The sequence below is a fragment of the Miniopterus schreibersii genome (assembly GCF_964146895.1).
Source record: "Miniopterus schreibersii genome assembly, chromosome: 4".
Classification (NCBI taxonomy): domain Eukaryota; kingdom Metazoa; phylum Chordata; class Mammalia; order Chiroptera; family Miniopteridae; genus Miniopterus; species Miniopterus schreibersii.
Genome location: NC_138105.1, coordinates 41,726,807 through 41,751,157, shown reverse-complemented (window position 1 = coordinate 41,751,157; position 24,351 = coordinate 41,726,807). Strand labels below are relative to the sequence as shown.

Here is a 24,351-nt window from a genome sequence, read left to right as displayed (position 1 = left end):
TTTAGTGTAACAGCGATTTTCAATCGGTGTGCCACAAAAATTTTTAAAACGTGCAATACCTGACTACTCAGTCAGGGGCACTGACCTCTTTTCCCTTAGATTGTCAAATTAAAAAATGACAACAGCCAATACAATAGCCATCTTGTGTGAGTGAATCAAAATTATACCTATTATATTACGCGACAGAATTTTAGTTATTAGTTTATGTGTGCCGTGGGATGAAAAAGGTTGAAAATCACTGGTATAACATATCAACAACACGTATTTATTTACATCTCACCTTATTTCAAAACAGATTCAAGTGTTTGCAGTAGACATTTGTTTTGCGTGCCTGGCATCCTATTTTATTCTGTGACTAACCACCCACTTATTTTGGAGACGTGGTCTTCCCCCAACTCCAAATGTTTCCAGGCCCCGCACCCCACCCACTGGCCATGGAGATGGACCTGTGACTTTCACAGGCGAATCTGAGTGCTTCCCGAGACTTTCAGGATTAAATCTGTGGAGACAGGGGAGTCCTTCCTTGGGACCTAAGTGCTACTGGCTGCCCCACCTCCAACTGCGCGGAGGAAGCCGGGAGCATGAAGTCAACACACAGGAAGAGATGAAACATGGAGAATCTTCACATCATTTGTGTCCCTGAGACTTGCTGCACCCCTCCTCTTCTCCCTGTATGAGTAGATGAGACAATAAACCCCTTTTTGTCCACACTAGTAGGTTTCTGTTATTTCTAGCCAAGAGCCCTGGCTACTATAGAAGCTGATATTAAGTTTTCTTTCATTTTGTTTTTTAATGTCTAAAATAGTATCTTCAAACATAAGCAGAAAAGTCTCCTGGAAAAAACACTCTGAGGCAGCATTCTGCAAAAGAGCAAAACCTCAGACAGTAGGTTACAGGAGAAAGGCCCTAAAGATAAACCACGGAGCAGGAACTTACTTCTGGGTTACGTACAAATCCCTTTTCCACTCTATACCACAGAGGTGTCCATACATGTTGCTGTCCTGTCTCATGGAAAGCATGAAATGAGGGCCATGAAGTGCTCTGAGCTAGAGGGAGACTCATTCATTTAATCCTCACAACCACCCTAAGAGGTAGCGATAATTGGTAAATAATTATTTAGCACTTACTATGTGCAGGCAGTGTATATATGCTAAATAAATCAGTCCTTTCAAAAACTCTGGGTGGACACTGTTGTCAACTCTCTTTAATAATGAGGAAAGTGAGACATGGGGAGATTAAGTAGTTTGCCCAAACTAAAATTAAATGATGTCAGTCTGTATTACAGAACAGAGATCTGTCGCGAGTGTCTGCATGTAATATTTCTAACAACACCTACCAATTATTGATAGCTAAGCATTTTACAATTTCTCATTTAGTTATTCCAACAACCCTGTGGAGTACCTTTTCTTATCCTCATTTTACAGATAAGGAAACCTGAAAGTTGTGTTCACATCACTGCATGTTCCAACTGCTTTGCTGCTTGTGTACACAGCCATTTCAGAAATTCCTGGAGCAGTCGATCATGACTTTCAGCTCTTAGAAACCCACTGCGGATCATTCTGGCCCCAGAAATGTGGTGGCTCCTGCTTACATGTTCTCTTGAAAGTTCCGGAGAACATAGAATCAAAGAAGGCACTTTAAGGTACACGATCTCCCACTGTCCTCAGCTTTCTCTGCTCCTGACCGATGAGAAGGAGCTCTTCTGCAGGCCACCGTGCCAGGGTGTAAGAATAGAAAGCAACGGGAAAAATGGGAATCAGTGACGTACAATAGGTGCCTTACACATACTGCCCGACGCCTAACCTCTGGCATCCACACCTAACATTCTTGGAGTTTTCAAGCACAGTTCACAAATAAGGAGGCCGAGGCCACCACAGAAGAATTACTGGAAATATAAGCACACGAGTGACTTTTAATATTGAAATACTTTATGAAATGATATGGAAAATTACTGTATCGGCTGCGTCTCATTAGTCACCGCTTTAAAAGCTTTCAACAACAAGTCTGCTGCTAGTCCTGGGGAGAGGGCCCCGCTGAGAACCTTCCTTTCCAGGAGAGGAATCTGGCCCCGGACAGTGGGGTGGGTCCTGAAATGTTCTAGCACACTCTCCTGAATGAGGTTCCACATCCAGATTTTCTGCTGCTTCTGCCGTCTGGCCATCAGCTCGCCGCTGGCCAGCATGAGGTCTCGGAATTCTCTCATTTTATCCCACATCTCAGTGATGCCCTCTCCACTTCTGGAAGAAATACGAACTACCTATTGAAAAGGGAAAAACCAGAACCATGTCACTTAAAATGATAGAACACACTTTCATGGGGACTCCAATACTTGCCAATTCATTCTTACAGTCTAAGGAAACAGGCAGTGGCAAAAATGAGACATTTTATTGCTGTGTCAAAGTTAATATACTGGGAACTAACACCAAGGTAACCTTACTAGCATTCCTAAGTGCACAGCAGAAATGAATTACTGATTCAAGGTCAAATTTTCTAGCCCAGAGATCTGGATTTAGGATTGCTTAGATGGTCTTCAGCGGCATCCTGGAGGAACTGTGAGAGGATCACAAGATAGAAGGCCTTGCTAGGGAGGTAGGTTTCTGTGAGGCCTGAGTGCCAGAAAATGAAACCCAGTTGAACAGCTCTGTCGAAGCTGCCTGATTCAGCAAGTCCTGAGAGCCGAACATCCAGCGCCTGCATGTACAAGACGGCTCTGGACTCAACACACGCGACTGGGGGAGCCTGGGAGCTAAAGGTAAGCTATGTCATCCCTGTTCTCATTACAGTGATTATAGCTTAGTCTTTTTTTTTTTCAATCCTCACCCAAGGGTATGTTTTTATTGGTTTTTAGGGAGAAGGAAGGGGGAGAAAGAAAGAGAGACAGACAGACAGACATCGACATGAGAAACATTGATTGGTTGCCTCCTGTACATGACCCAACTGGGGACTGAACCACAACCTAGGTATGTGCTCTGACCAGGAATTGAACCCGTAACCTTTTGGTGGGTGGGATGACGCTCCAACCCACTGAGCTACCTAGCCAGGGTGAGCTTAGTCTTTAGAAATACATCAATATTACTGCATCACTTGTAATAGGATTTTTCTTTTTCTTTTCCCTTACTGAAAACAGCACCTAACAAGCATAATGGGAAGTTACCACTTTTCTCTCTTACTCAAACTCTAGTATAGGTAATCAAATCATTCACTGCTCAACAGTCTTAAGGATGGTTCCTTTAAAAATGGATCTGCTATCACTTCCAAATGGCTCAAGTTAAGCATTAAGCAATCTAATTTATCACCTCACATCTAGTTTTTGGCCTCTAGTGGTTGAAGGATTATATTTAAAATCAGGACTACATACTCTGGCTTTGTCATAATTTTTAAAATTGTAATCTCGTATACAAGCAAAGACTGATAATGTCTCGCTGGGGACTTCTATCCTCTGATACGCCCAGTGTACTCAGGTTGAGAAATGCTGAACAGAAGGCAGGCCCACCTTTGGTCTCCAGACTTTTGAGCGCTTGCGGAGTAACTTCAGCGCACTCACATACTCTGCTTGTATCCTCCGAGCTGGCACAACCAAGTCTCCGTCAGATTTAGTTATAGCTACCAGATCTGCCATCTCAATTATACCCCTTTTGATACCCTAAAGAGAAAAAAAGAAGAAAGTGATTTATCAGAAACATTTAATTAAATTACAGCAAACAAATGGGACACCAGTGAATGCTATGGTTTTGAAAGTCTTACACTTCATTAACTAATGCTTTCTCTGTATCTTTCCAAGCCCTGGGTACCAGAAATCACAATTACTCGACAGAAATTACTCAAAAGCATTACCTCTTGGGATATGAAAGTCATCTGTAACATCTCTTCTAAATTTAGAGCCTAATATGCTGAAATACATTCAGAATTAGAGTAAATATATATCATCAAGACACATAATTGAGTGGCAGGAGACAGTCACATTGTCTCATGATGGATTCTGCTTCTCACGAGCTAACAATGCAAGATGTAAAACCACCATCACTGAGGTGCCTGACAGAAAACACCTGTCACAACATCTGCATTTCCAGAAACATCGTCTTTGAAATTTTCCTTAAATGTATACAGCGCTTTTCCTGTGGGTTTTTTCCAACTTGCTGTTGAGGAAAAATAACCTGATGGCTAAAAATGCCTTAATCTCTTGATTTAAATTACGTGGCATAGAAACACCAGAAATCCCAAGGCCAGACCTTATTTGGAAAGTGTAGATTTTTCCAACTAAGATCAAGATTTCTTTTCAGATAGTTCTAAAAGTAATTTTCAATGATTAAACTCAAATAGTTAATGTTTCTAAGTTGCACCATCCATCGTACGCTGTCACTGCTTTTTTAGAATTATACAATTGGAAAGGAGGTATTGTATAATAAAATTTGTCTGTTCTTTGTCCAAGGCTCCTGAGAAGTAATCTCTACCCTTTGGAATTTCCTGAGCGATGAGAGTGTCGTCTTTGTTACTCACCATGGGTGCCTAGACTATACCTGAATTCAGAATGGGAGTTGACCACACCACAAAGACCAACCATGTGATTAGAGGGTTGGAACCTTAAGCCTGACCTCTGGGGAAGGATGGGGTGGGGGTGGGGGTGGGGGCTGAGTTCAATCACATGGACAATGATTCAGTGAATCACGTCTGTATAAAGAAACCCCAATAAAAACTCCAGACACTGACGCTCAGGTGAACTCCCTGGTAGGTGATACACATCAAGGTGCCAGGAGGGAATGTGTTCTGAGGACAGAGAAGCTCCAGGTCTGGGACCCTTCTAGGTCCAGACCACTCCCTATGTGTCTCTTCATTTGGCTGGTCCTGGTCTGTGTCATAATAAAACTAGTACTGAAATACAGTGCTTTACTGAGTTCTGTGAGTCATTCTAGTTAACCATCAAACCTGGGGGAACCCCCACATTTGTGGCCAGGTGGTCAGAGCTGTGGGTGGCCTGGGAACCCCCCAAGCCTGCTGCTGGTGTCCGGAGTGAGGGGTCTTGTGGAGGACAGTGCCCTCCACCTGGGGAGGCTGTTAACTCCAGGTAGTCAACGCTGGATTTGCACTGCAGGAGGCAAGCAAGAATCCTATTTACAACACCTAAACTATGACAGTGGGAGTCCCGCTAAACACAAAGCGGTGTCTTATGAGGAACTTCGGAACCAACTGTACAAACAGCATGTGACAGTGGTCCCTTCCTGCCGGAGCTGCACATGTCCTCCACCACTACCACGTTACATGGGGAGAATCTAAGTTGTCTCATTAGCTCAAGGTCATAAATCCTACTACTCTAGTTGGGAAAAACATACAGAATCTGCCTCTGACAGGAATTTCAGCAAATGTGGATGCTGCTGTCTCTTCCCTATGCTAATATCAACTTAATTTACAAAAACACATTTGAAACTTGTTCTTTCAGAGAGGTATACTTAGTGTTTTGGGGAGGAAAAAGTCAAAACAGTTACCTGCAATTCATCCCCTCCTGCTGGTGGCAGTAGTACAATAAACATGTCCACCATATCAGCCACAGCAAACTCCGACTGACCCACACCTGAAATTTTAAATCACAACTATACACTAAAATGTTCACAGTAATTTGACTTGCTCAAATACACTGACCATCACTTTTGTTCCACTTCACTCATTCCATCAGCCACGCAACCCAATCCCACTTTAAACACCCACCGCCGAAGGATTTATTAAGCGTCTTACCCTCCGAGCAAACCTGTCATCCTTCCCGTCTCTCCTGCCTTCTTCGCGTTAGTCTTAGTCTTTGAATGAATGGGGAACCTCGAGGCCTGCACTCTCCTCACTCCTGCAGCTCATTCTCGGCTTCCCCTTCATCAGTGAGCAGCGTGAGCACTGTGATTCTCATTTTGGACTGTGCCTGTCAGTACTTTCAGCTTTCCTGCCTTCTCTTTCTTCCACACCAGCCCTGTGAACCCCACCCGTGGGTCAGTGCAGTGATCTGAGTTCTGGCCTCAATATACACGTCGGACAAATTGCTCAAGTGCGGATCTAAGGCACCACTATAGGGTTATAGGCTCCAATGTCTCCTGCAAATTCCTCACAGCCGGTAGAAAAAATGCCACTAAAGGCCCTCAGTCAGCTCCTTCCCATTTCTCACAGTGGCCATACAGACACTCACTGTCCCATAAGCTCTCCAAATGATGATGACCCTGGCACCTACTTCACAGCGAAATAACAGCAAGAATTTCCTTAGCTCCTCCCTCTCCCACTCCACAAGCAAGCAGACACAGGTACAAGCTCTGCCTTCCTGCCTCCTCTCCAGTCCCAGTTACGAGCACTGGCTGAAGATGACCCTCTTTCCTGTCCTCCTTTGGGCCACGCTCTGCTTTAGTCTCTAACCTTGCCTGTGTCTACAGGCTCTAGTCCCTAAAACATCCTGTGAATTGTACTCAAGTCCTTCTCGTCTGGAAAAAAACAACAACAAACAAACAAGAAAAAAACCACCAAAACTCACAACCTCCCCCAATTATCACCAGATTTCCCACTTTCTCTTTATAGCTAAGCTTCTAGAAAGAAGCAATACATGCTCATTGTCTTCATTCGACTACTTCACATTAATCTCAATCCACTTACATCTGACTTCCACATCCCCTGCTCCACTGAAACCCTTCTAACTCTGTCCTTCCTGGGTGTGGCAGAGACTTCTAGCTGCCCATTCAGTAGTTAGTCTTCCTACCCTGACCCCAGTGTGACTAGGAGCACCAACCAAGGCACCAGGTGAAAGACCGTATTCGCCAGACCCCCTTTCAGCTACAGATGATTAACAAGTGAAAGCAAGTCATTAGATGGGGTTTCCTGGAAAGGTGTTTGCTTTAAAGGCTAACCCAGCCAGGAGTACACTCTTCTGCCTGCCCTTTCTCCCTTCCTTCCTCCTACCTGGAACATGCATGGGACAGGTAGCACTTCATCAGCCATCTTTTAACCATGAACAACCTCGGGAACTAAGTGCTAAGAATAGTCAGCAGAGAGACAGAAGCCTGGGCACTGAGGGCACGGTAGAACCCCCACGCCAGGTCGGGACGCCTGTCTCCACGCTTCTTTTATTTACAAAAAAATAAACCTCTTTCTCACTTGAATCAGTTACTTTGAGTCTCTGGGACAAGCAGCCAAAGGCAACTTCTTTGTTACACACTTGGGTTTTATGGCCCTCTTCTCCCTGGAGCCTCCTGTTACCACGAGGGCAACTTTCCCTATATCAGCCTCAGATGGCAGAGTTTCCAGCCTCCCACCCCATCTCCTTTCACACCCTGCCTTCCCACTCGCTGCTCTGAGCATCCTGAGCACACTTCCGTTCTCTGAATGGGCCACGTCCCCTCACTCCTCTGTGTCTTTGCAAATGCCCTCTAGCCCATACTTTATGTAACTCCAATACTTCCCTCAAAACTGATTTCAACTGTCACCTCTTCCTGGAAGTCTTCCTTGATATGCCAAATCTGAGTCAGGTTGTGTCACAAACATTTGTCATACAGTAACATAATAGATTGTCACTCTACAAGAATATGAATTTCTTGGGTTTCCATTTCAGTATTTTCATCACATGTAATTATGCAATAGGGATATAAAAATGAAATAACCATGGCCCTATATTCAAGAGGCACCCAACTGCATTAATTTTTCTTAGCGAACACTGCACACATCTGAAATGTACTTCAACAAAATAGGTGTCATGTTAAAGTACTGTTTCTCTAAGTCATCCTGGCCCTTACAGGTCCCTGGCACTTATGACCTATCACCTGTGTAACAGTTACCCAGATACAGGCTTATTTTTCTTCTAAGGGCAGGATTATAGCCTATATATAGTTATACCTCCTTCAGAGTCTGAGATATCTTGTATTTAATTATGCCTTTGGTAAATATCTGCTGAATGAACAAATGAAATCAATTGTCACTCATCTTTATACAGAGTTCAACTGAAGAGTATTTTGTTAGGAAGCAGAAAATCACACTCACCTACAGTTTCAATAAGAATGATGTCATATCCCCCTCCTTCACACAACAGAATAGCTTCATTTGTGGTCCTTGTCACACCTCCTAAAGTTCCTCTAGTGGGAGACGGCCTGATGTACGCATTCATATCTCTTGATAACTCAGTCATTCGGGTTTTATCCCCCAAGAGTGATCCTAAAACACAGTTACATTTTATAATCATGGCACACCTATCAGGGCTAATTATCAATGAGCTAGTTCCTAGGGGACGTGTTTTATGACATTTCTCCCCAAATCTCAAATGGTATTTCATATTATTGAGCTTTTATCCCACCCAGTGTACACAATGATGCCAAATTAATCTTTTTAGCATTTCAAACCCCTTAAAACCTACAATGGCTTCCCACTGACTAGAGGTCCAAATCTAGATTCTTCAGTCCTACCTCATCTGTCCAATTTCAGCTCCCACTAGTCCCCAAACCAGTCTTGCATTCCAGCCAGGGTGGTGTCTTTACTATCATCTTAACATTATTGTGTTTCTGCTTCTCAACTGGCAGTGATTTTGTCCCAGAGGGAATCTGATGATATCTAGAGATATTTTCACTAGTCACGTCTGGGGGATGGATACTAGTGGCATCTGGTGGGTAGATGCCAGGACATTGCTAAGCATCCTTCAATGTGCGGGATAGCTGCTAACAACAGGAATGTTGTCAGTGCCAGGTGGAGAAGCCCTGCTCTAACATGAGCTCCTTGCTCACAGGACCGTGTCATACATATTTTGCACACTCAATGCTTATTCGCAGTAGAAAATTAATTTAATACCTATGGAGATGTTTTAGGGTTTACTGCAGTATTTTGGCAAATGTCAATATTTGCAAATTCTGGAGGACTGAAAGCCCTGGAACTACTGAAGTCACTCTGAATGTCTTTCCTTTAGCCACATGTTAACATTTGAGAGTGTAGCACTGTTCTAACCTGAATTTTAACTGTCACTCTGCCTCAGAGCTAACTTTCCCATGTGAAGTTGATGCTAAACACTGAGGAGATCCTTAAAGACATGATCTTTTCCCTCATGGTCCCAGAGTAGAGTTCTCACAGGTTCTAATTCTGGAGCACAGACCCACCACATATCTTAGCTACCTTATTTACTGAACATGAAACTTCTTCTAAAGTAATTTTCTGCATGAAATCCTCCCCATGTAAGTCAACAGTCTGCCAAAGTTATGCTTGAAGTTATTATCCTATAGATCCTAACACGCTGAACTCCACATTATGAAGTTACTCTCCCATGTAATTGTCTTTGCGAGTGAATCCAAAACCATTGGGTGCAGGCCCTTAGGGAGGGTCTCAGAGCTACTGCAGGGGGTCTGCGAATGCAAAGCACAGGTTTGCCTCTCAAACCTTAATGCAATGTTATTTTCAAATGTATGCACTGTTGCAGTAATAAGACAGAAATCTATACTTATAGTGTCCTGTTTATCCTTGTGTATTTTTTTCTTTCGAAGTTTATCTTTTGTTTTACCTGGGAAAGGGACCCCCATTTTCCATTTGAGAAAGGTCAGGATCCACATAGCTCTACACAACTTGAATCAGACTATCTTATGTCACCATTTCTGCTATTACTACCTCAAGCTATTATTTTCTTTTGCTATTGCAAGTATTCTAGAATATTATCAAGGTGGGGGGAAAAAACCTTCTCACCTCTATGGAAATGAGGTACGTACCTTTAACAAAGTTCTTAGACTGTAAACAAGACATTACATTGTTATGAATTTAATCCTGAACCTTATGAATATAAATTTTGTTTTACAGTCAGCCTTTTATTATAGTGAATCAAAAACTGTGAATGTTCTCAGCCAAATCTCTCAATGGGTGGTAACAGGAATTGCTGTCAACCTCTCTATTAACCTAAAGCCCCAGAAATATTATTATACCATCTTTCCTTTTTAGTCTTAAACCCACAGTATACAAAGCAAACACTTCCCCAAAGCACGCTGTACTTCCCCCTACACAACACACATTATTACACTGTAATGGCTGTGTTTCCCGCATATGATATAAAGCTCCATAAGGCCAGGAGGACTGTGTCTTATTCACCGTTAGACAATATGGCACTTCCTGGCACAATGCCTCACCTATAGTAGGCACTGAAATACTGGCTCAATGGATAACTGTAATGTGAGAACTTAAATCATAAAGAGAGGTAAGCGAAGAAAAACCTTTCCTATTTGTATGGACTACTTTATGTTTTCCTTAAATGATCCTTTGGGGAACTATGTTTATTCATTTTATCCCTGATGAGCTGCAAATTAAACTGAGTGACTGCGTGACCTCAAATCAGTAAGTAATTGCTGAGCACAGCATGCAATGTACTATGCTAAGTGCTGTAGGGGGAACAGCGGTATATTACATGGGCCCTCTAAGAGCTTTCTGTTCTACTGAACAGGTAATGTAAACAGGTGACAAGTTATAAACTTATAAGGTCTTTTTATTTAAGCTGAAGAGATGTTACAACAATAAGAGGAAAATAACAAATGAGTAAGGAAGGACCCATGTTCTGAATTGTGCAGGGGCTGATGCAGCCAGGAAAACAGGAGGGAGGAGTGACCTAGCCCCAGGCATAACAGACAAAGGGCTGAAATTTGCTTTTAATTACCTTCAACTTCTGGCAATGTTCTTCTAGTTCTCTAAGTACCCAGGTCACTTCTGGGTTGACCCTGTCTACAGAACCCAATGCCCCAAACTACCTCTCTCAGCCTCCACCTGGCCCCCAGAACTCCCTTTCTTCAGTGAAACTAAACTCAGCTACAGGCTAGAAGTCACCTGACTGTGCCAATTCCCACGAAATTGTAACAGGGAGCCCCTCAAGCCCTTGCTCTGCAATTGAAGAATCAGCAGTACTCACCACCACTGGTACAAGAAGAAGGGTCCACAGCCAGCACAGACAACTTGTGCCCTCTCTCAGTAAGCATCTTTCCAAAATATTCTATGAAGGTTGATTTTCCAGCACCAGGGGGCCCAGACAATCCTACAGTGAAAGAGATCTTCTCATTTAATGAAATAAATGATGAGTTCTTTTAAAATATTAGACTTCCTTCTGTTTCTCCTAATTTATTAAAACCCTCATTATTGTATTTTAACATTTCCGAAAGCAGTAAACGAAAATCTGTTTATATAGTTCCTGAGTAATAGAGACATAGGAAGGAAACCATTCTGAGTTCCGTGTGCTCACCAAATTCACTTTTTAAAATTATGAAATGTGATTTCCCTTTTTTACGATAATGTAGACCTTTGGGAGAGACTTCATTGCCTATGTTGTTAATGTGCCGAATTTCTATAACACCTGCCCACCTCTCATCGTGATCAGTAGTTGTTCCACTTACCCCAATTCTGTATACTTTATCTTCCCATTGGAAAAAAATAACTCATTACTCTAGAAATTGCTAGTGATTGAGGAAATAATTTTCTATTTATAATTTTTTTTTCATCTCACCCATAATTCAAAGAATATAAACTGAATCCTGAAAAAAAAATAATTTGTCTTAAGAAAGGCAGAGGGTACTATGTTAAGTGAAATAAGTCAGGCAGAGAAAGACAAACACTGTATGGTTTCACTTATATGTGGAATCTAAAAAAAGGCACGACAAAAAAAAAATACACTCATAGAAACAGAGATCAAAGGGATGGCTACCAGAGGGGAGGGAATGGGGGAATAAGTGAAAAGGGGAAGGGGAATATACTCAATAACATTGTGATAAGTTTACACAGTGACAGATGATTGCTAGAATTAGTGGAGTGATCAAACTGTAAGGTATAAAATGTCAAATCACTATATTGGACATCTGAAAGTAATATAACCACTATAAGGTTGTAAAGCAACTATAAATACATTTACTGAATAAAAGGGAGGGAGGGAGGGAGGGAGGGAGGGAGGGAAGGAAATTCCCCTACTTAGAGAATGAGCAGAGCATGTCAGGTAAGAGCACAAACTCGTGCTCAGCCAATTCTATTTCTAGTTCTGCCTTTGATGAGCTGTGTAATCTTGGGTAAGTTACTTAACCCTTCTGTACCTGAATATATGGCTGCAATAAAATGGATATAATAGCATCTATCTCTACAGGCTGTTATAAGGATTAGATGAGTTAATACTGATTGACAATATATTTAGAACAACTCATGGCATAAAGTAAAATATATATAGATGGATGTTCAATAAAGTATATAACACATAAGCATTTAACTGTAACTATATTCAAAAGTACGTGTGGCATAAATAGTATGCTTGGTTCAGGGAAGGTCTCTGTATCAACCCTCTCTATGAGTGCTCAATAAACATTTGTTGCTTTTATTTATAATGGGAATAAAATATAAAACCTGTGCAATAAAGACACAGGTTTATTGGGCCTCGTAAGAGAAGATGGAAGAACCAGAAAAGCACTGCAAAAAAGTGAGTTGCTAGTCACGTGTGGGTTACTGGTTAACTCCAGATATTTCTGGGACATTTTTTCTTCAAAGATTCTCTAACGCCTAAGAGGTAACTACTTTGTCATCACTAAAATCTCTTTGGGAGTGTGCTAGTTTGTTTGCATAAAGATCACTACACCCCATATAGGGCTCTCAAAGAGCGAGTTCCCTCAGGGAGGGCAGAAGAATGAAATGTGTGAAAACAAAGGGTTGGTAAGCTTTTATAAAATTATCCTTAAAGCACTTATGCCCTGTTGCCCTAGAAGTAAAAGGTTTTACTCCCCACATCACCAATAAACTACAATATAAAAGGCTAATGGAACACCGGTCCATTTTTAAGTGTCTTTGCTCATTCCTCACAAAATTCCTGCACTTTGCCCACCGCCTCAAGGTGCGTTTCGTCAGAGGGTGGGCTAGCATCTAGTCTGCCACCATGAATAGCTCTCATGCCACCCAAAACCGACTTGCTTAATTCCTGATGGTCAAACATATCTATATTGTTTTAAAAAATGCATAATTTCAAAAATATAACAAGCTTATATGCAATTACAGAAACAAGTCAATTGTTCAAGAAGTCAAGTGAACATTCAATATTTTTAGACGGCCAATGAATATGGTCTCTCCTTTAAAATACATTTTGGTAATGAGATGGCTGCGTTCACAGCCAAACCACTCCCAGAAACTCTAACAAAAGTATCTGAGAAGTGAGACTTGTCTATAGAAAGACTAATGAAACACCCAAGAAGTAGAATTTAAAATGTGACAAGGACAATTATAGTTGATATAACCACAAAAACTGGGCATGCACTCTAGACTGATAAGTGAAGGACCACCGAGGGAAAGGGATAAACTTGTTAAGATTCTTACTCAGACTTCTCTCCGGGACCCATGGCAAGATTCTTGCCAACAGAAACCTTATATTCTTCTTTTTTTTTTTTTTTTTTGAGGGAGAGGAGAGAGATAAAGGGAGGGAAAGAAACAGATATGAGAAACATTGATCAGTTACCTCCCAAACGTGCCTGATCAGGGATGGAACCCACAACCTAGACATGTGCCCTAACTGGGAATTGATCCCACAGCCTTTCAGATTAGGGGACGACGATCCAACCACCTGAGCTACCTGTCCAGGGCCTTATGTTGTTCTTTTAAAATACAGCATCTTGGTTCAAATGGTCAGGCATCTTTTTTCAACATACCAAGACTAATATTTACAGTGAAAAGGTATTTCAAGTTCCTAACAAAATTCTGAAAAGAACAAAAATCCCCATTGGAGTGCAAACTATTTAGACTTTTTTTTTAAAAAAAGAGAATGTGCCCAGTCGGCGTGGCTCAGTGGTTGAGTGTTGACCTATGAACCAGGAGATTACGGTTCGATTCCCAGTCAGGGTACATGCCTGGGTTGCGGGCTCAATCCCCAGGAGGAGGCGTGCCGGAGGCAGCCGATCAATGATTCGCTCATCATTGATGTTTCTGTCTCTCTCTCTCCCCCTCTCTGAAATCAATTAAAACATATTTTAAAATAAATAGAGAATTTAGAAAAATATTTCCTGGACAGACTTAAAAAAGAAAAAAGACTGACCCACTCGAAATGCCCGTGGCTTTCCTTCATTTAATTGTTCTTGTTCTCTGTGGTAGCCCAGTACTTTCTGAAGAAGCACCTGAGCTAATTCTTTTTTCCTGTGGTGAGTTGATTCTATAAGAGTTATGGCCTCTGCTAAGCAGGCCCTTTGCCCTTGGATTAATCCAGTATAAAGTTTATCCACGAATCTTTGTTCTTTATCAGAAAGTCCTTCTGTATGTTCCTTTAAGCTTGTCTGTACACATAACTGTCTCTTTAAACCATTTGACAGCACCATCCACTTTGTACAATGGAGTCCAAGAGACTCGAATGGCCGAGCACATGGGCTTCCTGATCCGAGATGAGTACTTGAGTGCAAGATGAAGTGGTAACGTGGGAAAGGTGTTCTCAAGAGGCCTTTTAGGAAATGCCGGTGAGGATGCAGCAGTACCGGAATATTCATTTTGTTTGTAGCTGAAGAAAACACTGGACGGTTTTTGGCTCAATGTGATCTGTAACTCCCTAAAAGAAAGGAAAACACATTTTTGCCAATTCAATACACAGCTAAGACACTGAAATAGTAAAATGACAAGCTTTAGTGTTTTCCCTATTTTCTACAACACACACAATCAGGGTTCCTGGTAGTACAAACGGGTGAAAGTTTCTTACCAAACTTAAGAGAGAAGACCCCTCTTTGCCTACAGAACAACCCAAACCATGGAACTATTATTGCTCTTCGGTGAAGGGAAATGCACATACATATTTTCTCTTAAACAGAAAACAAATTCACACACACAAAAAACCATTAGGGTAGAAATTTTATGCCATGCTTATTTTCTCCTGTCTATAGACCTTATATTCATGTTAACAATTTTCTCAGATCAAGCATACCCTATTCTGAAGCTCATTCAAAATGTTTAAAAAAAAATCCCTCTGATACTGGCCTTTTATTCATTCTCTACACAAGATGTGTGATCAGTAGTGCAAGCACTTGAGGCATAAGTTTAGATACATATGCATTCAACAGACTGACCCTGGAACACAGATAAATGCAAAGGATAGCCTAACATAGGCACACAAACAACAACAAGCCTTCATGTGAAATGAGCTGAGGACTGTATTCCAGCTAGATCAGTGTATCTCAAAGTATGGTCAGAACCACCTGAGTGCTTACTAAAAATGCACGTTCTCAGCCCCACAAATCAGAATCTCTGCAGGCAAGCACACTAATGTTGGAACCACTACGGAACTTGTTGAGAATTCTTTACGCTGGGAGTCAGGAAAGTACAGAGGTTATGAGTCTTTGTGACTCTGAGTCTCTGCCACTTGAGCTACAATGACCTTGGGCATCTGTGCCTCAACTTCCTCTTAAGAGGAGAATAGGAGAATAGGATGACTGTGAGAACAAAATAAGTGCATGTAAAAAGTTTGGAACAGTGCTTAGCACAAAGTAAGAGCTCAATAAATGTTAGATTTTATTATTACTATACCAATTTATAAGATTAGGTCACAGACCTAGTTTCCAGTGGCAAACAAAAATTTACAAATGATACATATGGCCTACCAAGTTTGGGTTTATAATTATTTGAAAATTATTTGAGATACTTGTGCCAAGTACCTTATGGCACAATAAAATAAATTACTTTATTGCTCCAAAGTACCTCTCTAAATTGTATGTTGAGGCCAAACAACATAAAATTAACTCTAGCTAAGAAACATTCCATTAGAAAAAAAAGAAATGTTTTAAGTTTATTAGAACAAAAACTGCTCATCATTTTTCTGTTTTGGGTGGGAGGGAGAATTAATGACTTCTGTTTGTACAAAATCAGTCTTATTCTAAAAGGATAATGTATAAATAATGTGTAAAAATGTTTCTAAAAAACAATTTTTAAACATCCATTACTATAGCTGACATTCAGAGACATTTAAAACAAACAGAACACAGTTGCTATGTTTTTTAAAAAAACTCTTAAGATAAAATTTAGAATTTTTATAATTTTAATGAAGAATATCTAATAACTATTCATAATTCAATTTTTACCTTTGCCATCACCTATATAACTTGCTTCATTCTGCACTTAGATTTCTTCATTATACGAGAATCAAACTTGATGAGTCTCTAATTTAACCAGTTACTGTGACCGTCAGTATTATAATCAGTGTATATTTATTACATTTTCTAAATTAGATATAAAATTAGCCTATATACCCAAAAACCTAGTAAAAACTACATGCAAGGTGGAAAAAGTGATAATCATGTTTTAGCTATGCTTCTACACATAGAGCTTTTTATCAGAATCATCATCTTAATGGCTAGTAACCATTTTAAAGCATGGTAGATTTTTTTCTTTAATATGCCAAAATAAAAATTCAGTGTCTAGAATGCATATCTTCCACTTTTTTGCCTGACAAACTCCTACTTAGTTCAAATATCATCTTCCTCTTTTAAGGAACATCTTCCCCCACCTTACCCAGGCAGTCAGATGTTCTGTCTTCAATGCTCCAAAGCCTTTATTCACATCTCAGGTTATTTGTCCTCTTATGTTCCAATTTATCTATTTATAGGCTCTCCCACCAAGTCTTATCCCTCATTCCAGCTGACAGTCCTCCCAGAGAAAGGACAGTATTTATTCTTGATTTCCTCAGAATCTAGCACAATGCTGGTATATGGTAGCCTGTTAAAAATTTATGTTAAAGGTTCATAAATGGATACATTATCTACTTTATGTTGATCTACTATACTATAAAGAAAAGTTTGGGTAATCATTTTAACCTGCCTGAGAAGCCTAAAACATTCTACCAAGTTCCCTGTTTTGAATCAAGGTAACTTTGACATCCATCTAATTTTCCAAAACAGGATGATAAGTTTGTAAGGAATCAAAACCCAGTAACAAGATGAAAATACACCCACTTATAATAACGCAAGCAAATAACATTCCCTATATAAATGAGAGAAATAAAAATCATCTAATGAATAGTATATAGATTGCTCTAACATTTAAAATAGTGATTTCTTACAATTTAATTGCAATCTTTCTCAGAAAAATCCATGTCAACCATCTGATAAGTTTATGGTTTACACTGCAGGGTTTATCACAGTTTGCGATTGTGAAATTCTCTGCCCTTTGATGCCAATGCAAATCTTAAAAGGTCTTCAAGTGAAAAGAAAGAGGAAGGAAAAAGATGATACCATTTTTTTTTTTTAAAGTTTAATATTACAGTCCTAAAAATATGGAATGCTTCATGAATTTGCATGTTATGCGCAGGCGCCATGCTAATCTTCTCTGAGGATGATACCATTTTACTCCATTTTTTTTTTGCCAAAACCAAAAAGCTATCCAGTGTACATAATTATAGGTTTTTACACCTTTGAATCTCCCCTCAGGGGCTGATTTTCTTGGTGCCCACAGACCCTGGGGACCATATGAATGGCAGAGCAGCAACTGCTAGCTTTTACTAGCTTTTATTGAATGTTTATTATGTGTGAGACATTGTGCACGCATTTCCTCAGCTAAGCCTCCCAACACAGATGAGATTCCATTTTACAGGGGGGGCTCAGGAAGGTCACACTGACTGACCAAGGCCTCTCAACTAGTGGAAGAACTTGGGAAAAGCTATGGGTTTCATCTCTAGATTACTGTATAAAACGAGGAGAGGTGTCACATCACATCAAAGGAAAACCAAATAACCCTTTACATTTAAATATGGAATGACTATGGCAGGCTATTTATCTTCATTTTCTTTATCTTTACCTTTTTTTTTCCTCCCTCCCTCCCTCCCTTTCCCCCTCCCTCCCTCCACCCCCTTCTCTCTCTCTCTCTCTTTCTTCCTTCTTTTTGTTTAGGCGAAATGAAAAATTACATTTTTCTGTGCAAACCTTATCAGTAGGAAATCCCAATAATGTATTAGGTGACAGAACAGATCAAATTTCTAAAGAATGTTTAATGTTTTCTGCTCCACAGAGAGTAAGTCATACCTGATAGAACTAAGAGCATAACATATTTAAAACAATTAATTTAACCAATCAACCAGATTTTAAAGGAGTCTATAAAATTTTTAAAAGCCAATATAACTCAGCCTGCACCAGCAATTTTCTAGCCTTATAGATCTGTCCCAGGCACAACAGACTAAGTCTACTGGAGTGACAAAAATCATCGAGGTAGGGAGAAGGACTTCCCACCTGTTTGTGTAACTAGGCATCTTTTCCTGCTTTCTCATGGGAAGAAATCAAAGAACCTGGCCAATAATCAAATCAAACTTTTCAATATATTTCCATTATTCTTGGGAGTATAGTTTCATCCTATAATTTTAAGCTGTGCACTACCAAAATACAAGAGAAATTTTGTAGCATTTACAACATTCAGTAAGATACCTCAAAGCACTGGCATTCCTAATAAAGCAGAATGCCAATGTGTTAATATACAATGAAAACATCAAGTGGGCAAAAACAGTGAAATGGGTTGGTAAGTGCATCCCCTCCCCTGCAAGAAGATTCACGTGGACAGTAGCATTTTAAGATTCATATTTGTTTCTCCCCCCAAATATCTTTTATATCCATTCCCTTCTCTCCAACCTCATTCCCATATTTCTCTACTATAATGGCTTTCAAGCTTTGACCACAGTCCATAGCAAGAAATACACTCACTTTAGTCAACACACAGGCATATAACTGAAACGAGTTTCACCAAACATTATATACCCCTATTACATGTGACACACTCTAATTCTTTTTTCTACTCTAGTTTTTAAATGTAGATTGCAACCTACCAATGGGTACAACCTTAATGAAAAACCCCAATCTACTACAGCCATCTCTATGGCCATTATTAATTCATCTTCCATACTAGCACTTATCCCCATAAAATATAAATCTGACTATATTACTCCTCTGCTTAAAATATTTTAAAAGTTCCCTCTGCCTTATCTGTAGTTTATTCACTCAGCAACTATTTATTGAGAACCTACTATATGCTAGGCACAGTGCTAGGCCTTGGAATACAAGGGTATATGGGTCCAACATGGCTCCTGACATCATAAAGTTTACAATCCAGTTAAGACAGTCATTACATAAATATTTCATACTCTTTTTAGTACTCTTATCCACCTCTCCAACTTTGTTCATTCCCCTCCTCCACTTTTACCACACTGCTGTAACTATTCTGATCTGCACACAGGCCCTGGAAAAAGCCATATTCTTTTATACACCTTGGCCATTGTCCCGTGATGTTCCTTTTGATTGGAATGCCGTTCCCTCCTTTAATCATCTCACAAATTCCTCCTCAGCCTTCAAGAATCAACTCAAGTGTCTACTCCTCTGTAACAATTCCCTGGACTCCTTTCCACACCCCTTCAGTTGTCACTCCTGTCTCCACATATTGGTCACATCCCTCTATTATAGCAATGACGAGACTGTTTTGTGATCATTTTTTAAGATGTCAGTCTTGCCTAGACTATGAGTTATCCTTGCATCCACATCAAACTTTACTGCTCACCGAATAAATGAATGAATGTATGCTATAATTTTGTATGGGTCAATAACTCCATTATGCTAATTATTCAGTTAACTGATGTTTGAAAACATATTTTTCTAGATTTTAAAGTAAATATATATGTATTCTAAGGACTTTCTTTTGAAAGTCTGATTTCAATATATGGATGTTTTCCTTCATTAAAAGTTTGCTCAGCAGCAGCCAGTCTGACTTGGGATATTTGTCTTGAAATTGATCCAATGAATATTTTCTATTTCAATAACTACTCTGGCAAGTAAAAGCATACAGGATTTCCAAAATCAATACATTAGGTCAGTGTCCGAGGGACAGCACAGTTCATACAGTCAATGCAGTGTTATACCATGTGTTTCCATTTCTCAATGCTAATCACTTTTGATATGAAGATAAGCTGTCAGATGCCATTACTCTATTTAGCATCTCCCACCACCCCCATAGAAGGCTTTACTTTGTCCTTTTCAAATAATTTCAGGAAATTTTGGTAGAGTAGGATGACTTTTTAAACAAGCAACTTTTAAAAAGGTCATTGTTATATAAGAGTAATACAGAACACACGCTGAATTCATGCAGGGAACATTCTCAAGTTCCCTGTCCACTTTATCTTTTATCATGTTCCCAGTTAAGACTCAGATTTCCCCATTTTTACTTTTAGGTTCAATCTACTTGGGAAGTCTGTAAATTCCATCACCATTAACTGTTTTCGTTTCTACTGCTACTACCCTAGTCCAAATATGAACTAGTCTTATGGAGCTCTGAGACTAGCCTAGCCATGAGACCTGGGCAATCTCTACCACTCTCCACGTGAAAATATTAAGACCAACATACCACGGTCACAGTGATTATGCAATAAAGTAGTGTGCATGAGAGAACCTACCAGAGAGCCTGGCATCAAGCAAGTGCTAATAAACTGTAAGGAACCTTCTTCTTTCTCTCTCAGTCTCCAGTCTCGTCTTGGACTTCACAGCAAGATTTATATTGAATCATGAATGTGATCGATCTTACTATTCACCTTAAATTCCTCCAACAGTTCTCCACACCCCAGGACAGTGGTTCTCAAAGTGTGGTCCCAAGCCAGCAGCATTAACTGAAAACTGATGAGAAAGGGAAATTCTCAGGCCCCACCCCAGATCTTCTCAATCAGAAATTCTGGAGGTGGGGGCCAGCAATCTCTTTTCATAAGCCTTCCAGATGATTCTGATGTATGTTTAAGTCTGAGAACCACTGACCTAGAATAAAGTCCAGTCTGGCATTGTAGGGTTTCCCAAACCAGTTTTCTTCCATTTACTGCACTTGCTTTCTCAGATCTGTTCTAAGGAAAGTTTGCTCATTACCTCTGCTTACTTTCCCAAAGGAGACTTTACTCACCTGTTATGGCCCCCCACCCACTCAGGCACCTCTCCTATCTGACCCAGCTTAAATCCAACTGACTTCTTAAATCCTTACCTGATCATCAGCTTTCAGGAATGTTTCCCTTTCAATTCCAATTACTTCTGAATACTCTGGGGATCATCTGCACAAGTCACAAACTGCCTGTTCCTGGCTCAGAGAGGGTGTGTGAGTAAATTGGTTGCCAATAACATTACTTTTTTTTTTTTTTAAATCACATAAAAATATAGCTTTTTCAGCCTGCGTTGGAGATTGTTCCCACGTGGCAACAATCAGCTGAGAGGCAAATGCTTCAAGCACTCACCAGCACTTGCCACGGCAAATACAGGTTTTCTTTAGACATCTGTGAATATCTCCAGCCATGATTTCCATTTTTTATGCTTATGTGCATGTTTATTTTGTCTCGAATGGAGTACAGGCCTTCAAAGAACTGAACTGTTCCTGTTTTTCTTTTGAATTCTTATTCCGTTGAACAAAAAATGATGTGAAGTTTACTACATAAAAGAATTTTCTGGGCATCCTGGACGACCCCCAGAACGATTTAGAATCTGCACAGACCTTCCGGAAACTTTTGGTTTTCTATCAACTTGGAAAAGTTAATGTCTTTTTAAAATTTTGTTTTCGAAAGCATATGCAGTAGGGCACAACTCTGCAGCAGGGTAATCAAGAAATCGCATTTGGCCTAGCTTGTCTTTCAATTTCTAGTGAGAAATACAAATTGCCTGAACGCAGTACGCTTGCTGGAAAAGACTCAGCCCGAGCCCGGGCCCGGTACTGGACAGACCTGGATACTGTTTAAACCCCGTTATATCCTGGATTTTATCCCATACAAGATGCGTTTTAATTTCACTCTTTGGCAGCGGCTACACTGGACTATCGTGCTTTTCATGGGCCCATGCTACGGTTAAGCATTCGCCGGGTCTGGCAGGGGGCGAGCCGCCTTCCTGCGGCACAACAGTGAGCTCACACACACGCCCCAAACAGGAAAATTTCCAGTTTTCAGAGCATTTCGTTTCTAAGAAGAAGCAAACAACGAACCTTCCCTGTCAGCCCATTTTGCCGGCGCCTGCCTGTCCACTGATCCCTCACACCCACCTCTTCCTTCCCGGACCCCAGATCCTCCAGGGGGCGCCCCCGAAGGCGAGCGGGTCCCCACGGCGCCCCGAGGCGGGAACCTAGCGCCGGCTCAGGGCGCCGCGCGCAACCCCCACCCTGTACTCACCCGCCGAGGCCACGGAAGTGCAGCCCAGCCCCGCCCCTCCCCTTCCGCCGGCCGGATTCGCCTCGCCCCGCCCCGCCCCGCCCCGCTCTCTCCGAGGCGCGCAGGCGCGGCGCCCACTGCCGGGCGCCTGGGAGCCGAGCGGCGGCGCGGGGCGGGGCCAGGGCCCGGGCGGAAGTGGCCGGGGGATTCCAGCATGGCGAGGGGGGCGCGTAGGCGGGACGGCCCGCGGGAGTGCGGCGGCAGCCGGGAAGTTGTCCCGAAGTGAAGCGTCCGAGGGCGGCTCACGGCCTTTTGGGCGGCTTTTGCGTTTCTGCAGGTCCAGGTTGATCTCTCGCCTGCGGAGCTCGAGGGTGTCGTGTCTCCCCTCCCGGCCTTGGCGCTTCGCGATTCTCGGAGCCGGAGCCGGAGCCGGAGCCCAGCCCGGGCCCGCGGACGCCGACCCCCTCCTGCCCCCGGGGGTCCTGTGCGGAGTCGAGGGCGAGGCTCGGACACTCACAGGTGGTGCGGTTAAGAGGACTGAAGGCTCCAGCCTGTTGGAATAAATGCTCAGCGTGCAGCCGACACAGAGCTCAAGTTTTAAAACCATGGCGTGGTTTTTAAAGGTTGAAAGTTTCGCAGTTTTTTCCTTTTAAAAGTCACCCGCTCGTATAGATTAAACTTTCTTAACTCGCACCAAAAGCAAGGACCCGCGCTCACCTCCTTCGGAAAGGCACCTGGGGGAGAAAGGCTCTCGCCTGAAATGAACACGAACATGCTTAAATATTTGCTACCTTACAGCGGGGCGGAATGGTGACTAATGTTTTGAAAACCTGTTAGATTGTGTAGTAAGTAGTAAAACCTGAGTTTTACCTGCGTTCTAGGATTTTTAGGGAAATCTGACGTCTCCAAAAGGGTGTAATGTAATGATGACAGCATCCATGGGCAAGGGCGAGTAGAAAAGGGGATAGATGGGGGCTACATTATAATTAGTATTATAATTAGCATCTGGAACCGACACCCCGTTCCCCACATAGGATTTGCGTAGTTGCGTGCATTTGTGAGGGGTTGGGCCTCCCTCAGCTACTTGATAGGGGTTGATTCTTACTGAGTATACAACAATAAAAAAATTTCTTAGCATCTTCATTATTATTTAGACTAAAAGAGCACCGCTTTATTCCAGAGTAAATGTAGGCCCAAGAATAGTCAATTGTAAAAAATTAAGTCCAAAAGAAGCAGAAGGTTTAGTGGAAAGAACATGGAAACAGATCCGGTTTCAGATTTCAGCTCCTGAACACAGTAAATACAATAAGGATAGAATTTAGGAGAAGTTAGTTAATTTCCTTAATTTGGGGTTACTTATCTGTACAATTGGGTTGGTTTTTTGCTTTTGTTTCGGTGTTAAATTTTATGAAAGCTCAGGGTGTATTACGTCAGGAAATGAGGAAGTTTGTTAATTTAAAAATAATTTTTAATCATTACCTGCCTTTTAGCCTACGAACTCTTAAACACTTAAGTGCATGTCACTTTTTTTTTTTTCCTAGTACAGGTGTTCCCTAAACTATGTTCCACAGAACATTAGTCCTTTGCCAAATGTTAATAGGTGTTTCATGGGAAAAATTTCTAGCATCAGCACTGGGGAAAACACAAACCTGTTGCTGTGAGGTTATTGAAAGTACACCTGTGTAGCATTCTTGCCAAAAACATTTAGCTTGAATCTGTAAGGAAACTGTCAGATAAATTTATTTTTACTTTTTTAAAGATTTTTAAATTGATTTTTAGAGAGAAGAAGGGAGAGAGAGAGAAATATTGATGTGAGAGCAAAGTATGGATGGAGCCTGCAACCCAGGCGTGTGTTCTGACAAAATCAAACCAGCAACTTTTTGGTACATGGGACGATGCCCAAGCAACTGAGCCACACCGACCAGGCCAAGGTGCTCAGATAAATTTAGAATTTAGACTTTTCAATAATGTCAATATCGTGGAAGACAACAAAAAAAGATAGGACTGATATCCATTAAGGCAATCTCTGAACTGTATAGGATTATGGATTTTGCAGGACATTTTGTGGACAATTGGGGAATTTGAACATGAAAGCATAATAGATATATTGGTGATTTAAATTTCTCAGATAATGATGTTGTGGTTATTAAAAGAATGCTTTTGTTCTTAGGAGATGGATGCTCAAGTAAGTGTTCAGGGCTGAAGTCATGATACTTGCACACTGCTTTCAGATAGTCCAGGCCAAAAAAAAAAGTATGTACATA

General features: G+C 41.2%; 1 protein-coding gene across 8 annotated transcripts; it reads right to left on the bottom strand.

Annotated features, from left to right (window-relative positions):
- Positions 1–244: 244 nt before the first annotated feature.
- On the bottom strand, positions 245–22,172 carry MMAA (metabolism of cobalamin associated A). 8 transcript variants are annotated; one of them, XR_013998672.1, is made up of 8 exons: positions 21,982–22,102; positions 14,015–14,515; positions 10,877–10,999; positions 7,996–8,166; positions 5,481–5,566; positions 3,494–3,643; positions 1,592–2,257; positions 245–669 (listed from the first exon to the last, which is right to left on the bottom strand). XR_013998672.1 is itself a non-coding variant. In XM_081135164.1 (8 exons), the coding sequence occupies exons 3-8, from the start codon at positions 14,454–14,456 to the stop codon at positions 1,949–1,951; spliced, it is 1,281 nt and encodes a 426-aa protein (XP_080991290.1). In that variant the 5' UTR covers positions 14,457–14,515; positions 20,944–21,036; positions 21,982–22,110; the 3' UTR covers positions 246–1,948. The 8 variants fall into 8 exon arrangements, 6 of the variants coding, with proteins under 6 accessions (XP_080991290.1, XP_080991289.1, XP_080991287.1 ...); XR_013998673.1 differs by lacking the exon at positions 21,982–22,102 and adding an exon at positions 20,944–21,031; XM_081135164.1 differs by adding an exon at positions 20,944–21,036 and having other exon boundaries at positions 246–2,257; positions 21,982–22,110.
- Positions 22,173–24,351: the final 2,179 nt, after the last annotated feature.